Genomic DNA, 2,407 nt, shown 5'->3' with positions numbered 1-2,407 from the left:
AAACTAAACTTCTCTTGGAAAGTTTCTGACAAGCGTAGAACTCTCATTCATTTATGGCTTTCAGTTGGTGACTGGATACAATTCTAGAGAAAATTTATAGCCGGAAACCATAATAGAACAGGAAGCAGAAATGCATGAGCAGGTTAATGAGAAATAAAGGAGGAAATCACACTTGGTTGATTTTGTTTTTGTTGTTTTTTCTTTCTGGTTTTGTGTTTTGTTTGTTTGCTTGCTTGGTACCAGGGATTGAACCCAAGGACACATAAACCCTGAACTTCATTCTACCCTACATTGCTGAGGGCCTGGATAGTTTGCTGAGTATGGCTTTGAATTTGCCATCCTCCTGCCTCAGCCTGGAGAGCCTCTGGGATTACAGGCATGCACAACCATGACAGGCACACTGGAAGTTTCTGAATCAGAGAGGGTGGAAACAACTGTGATAAGGCAGTCACATGATAGGATCCATGGAATTAGGGAACAAGGAGGAGTTCACAGGAATCATAACCCGCAAATGAAATGTTAGTATACACGTGAATGTATGTGTGTGTGTGTGTGTGTGTGTGTGTGTGTGTGTGTATATATATATATAATATTTTTAAATAATTGTATATTATATACTGTATGATATATTATACAGACACACATGTGTGCACTAGCACGAATGTGGAAAAGAATGAAAAGCTGTGACATGCAGCATGCATGGAACCAGAGATCACATGTAAAGTGAAATGAACCAGGACAGGAGGACAAGTGCCACCAGATCTCACTCACATGGGAACTAGAGAGAAGTTGATCTCATAGGAGCTGATAGTGGAATGGTGCTTACCAGAGGCCACAGAGAGCAGAAGGTGAGCAAATTTGGGAAAGGGTGATCAATGGTTCCCCAATACACCTGGAAAGGAACAAGGAGCTGGTGAGCGATTCCAGAATGTTGTGACTATTCAGAGCACGAACCTCCTGTGCATTTGAAAAAGCTGGAGGAAGGGATTTTGAGAGGTTCACAACAGACACATGAAAAATGTTCAAAGAGATGAATTTGTTGACCTGATTTAAACATTACATTCAACATGGCACTGCACTAATGTGCACCATTTTGTGTTTTGACGTATGTTAAAAAAGTTAAACAAGAATATCAGAAAGCAGTTGTGTGCATTGAAACCATCACTATAGAGGGAAAATAGATGAAATTGGGATAATGAGTGAGACATGAAGAGTATCTAAGCACAAACCCCAATGGAGTAAGCAGAAAGATGAGTCAGAGAAGTCCTGTTATTTTTTTTCTTCTTCTGAGGGGTAATTTTTATGGTTTCCTTTATCATATACAGAGTTTATTGATTTTCTACTAATCTCATTTTTCTACAGGCAAAAATAATGATGGCCATGAAGTAAATTCAACCTAGAAATCAGCATTTGGAACTAAACTTTTGGTTGCAATTTAAAATAAAATGGAAAAGAATGAAAAGAAAAATGAATCCAATCCCTCATTCCCTGCAAGAATGTAAAGAGTTAAAGAAATTTAAAAAGTAATGAAGAACAAAAATATCAACTTCTTAAATATAAAGAAAATGTTCAGCTTTATTAATCATATTGCAAACATGTACATAATATCATATAGACAAAATAAATAAAATTATATAAATAGTTAAATAAATATTTAAATAGATAAATAGACACATCTGAAGGGATGTAAGGGTCTAATGCCTATAGATTTGAAAGCAATGTTGGGCAAAGGCCTGAACACATCTGAAAAATTGAATTCATGTCACAATTCCAGCAGGAAGGAGAGTCTTTGAAATGGCAGAACTTGTGGGAGTGTGGTAAGGTGTGTTCATCAGTGAGAAGCATTTCCCTGCTGGACCAGGTCTCATTCCATGCTCCTTAGTCTTCCATACAAGTTGGCTGATGAAGAGAAGGATTTCATGATTTCTGCTCTGACCGCCTCCCAGGCACAAGGCAGGTATTTCTTCTCCTTCAGGTAGACAGTGATCCTGTGGAAGTATTTCCTCACAGCCCTCAGGGGAGCCTCTTCCACCCCCACCTGCTGGGTCCCACAGGCTTTCAGGTCATCCAGCTGCTGATGGAGGCCAGTGAGGAAGGTGTCCAGGAGGGTCTTGTTCCAAGCAGCAAAGGCCTCCTGGGTGCTGAGGAGGTTGAAGATCTGCTGGGTCATCTCATGGAGGACAGCAACAGCTTGAGTCTTCTCTACCTGCTCATCCTCCAACTGCACCTTGGGGAAAGCAAAGTCCTTTCTGTACTTCAGGCAGGAGAAAGTGGGAATTCTCCTCATTTTTTCCAGGAGCGTCCAGGTCCCCTCCTCATTCCTGTCAGGAGTTGCAAGATCCAGGTTGTGAATCTGAGGCAGGTCACAGCCCAGAGAGCAGGTGGACTTACAGCTGAGCACCACCAG

The 2,407-nt window shown here is 40.8% G+C and overlaps 1 protein-coding gene across 1 annotated transcript; it reads right to left on the bottom strand.

Moving 5' to 3' along the window:
* Window positions 1-1,864: 1,864 nt before the first annotated feature.
* LOC107135123 (interferon alpha-13-like) lies at window positions 1,865-2,404 on the bottom strand (the record flags this gene model as incomplete). The annotated part of the gene is made up of 1 exon (XM_015477065.1): window positions 1,865-2,404. A coding segment is annotated over one exon (540 nt), but the record flags the coding sequence as incomplete, so codon positions are not given.
* Between the last annotated feature and the right edge of the window lie 3 nt (window positions 2,405-2,407).

Source organism: Marmota marmota, unplaced genomic scaffold (genome assembly GCF_001458135.2).
Source record: "Marmota marmota marmota unplaced genomic scaffold, marMar, whole genome shotgun sequence".
In the NCBI taxonomy this organism is placed as follows: domain Eukaryota; kingdom Metazoa; phylum Chordata; class Mammalia; order Rodentia; family Sciuridae; genus Marmota; species Marmota marmota.
Note: the sequence above shows the minus strand (reverse complement) of the source record. Positions and strands in the feature narration are given on the sequence as shown.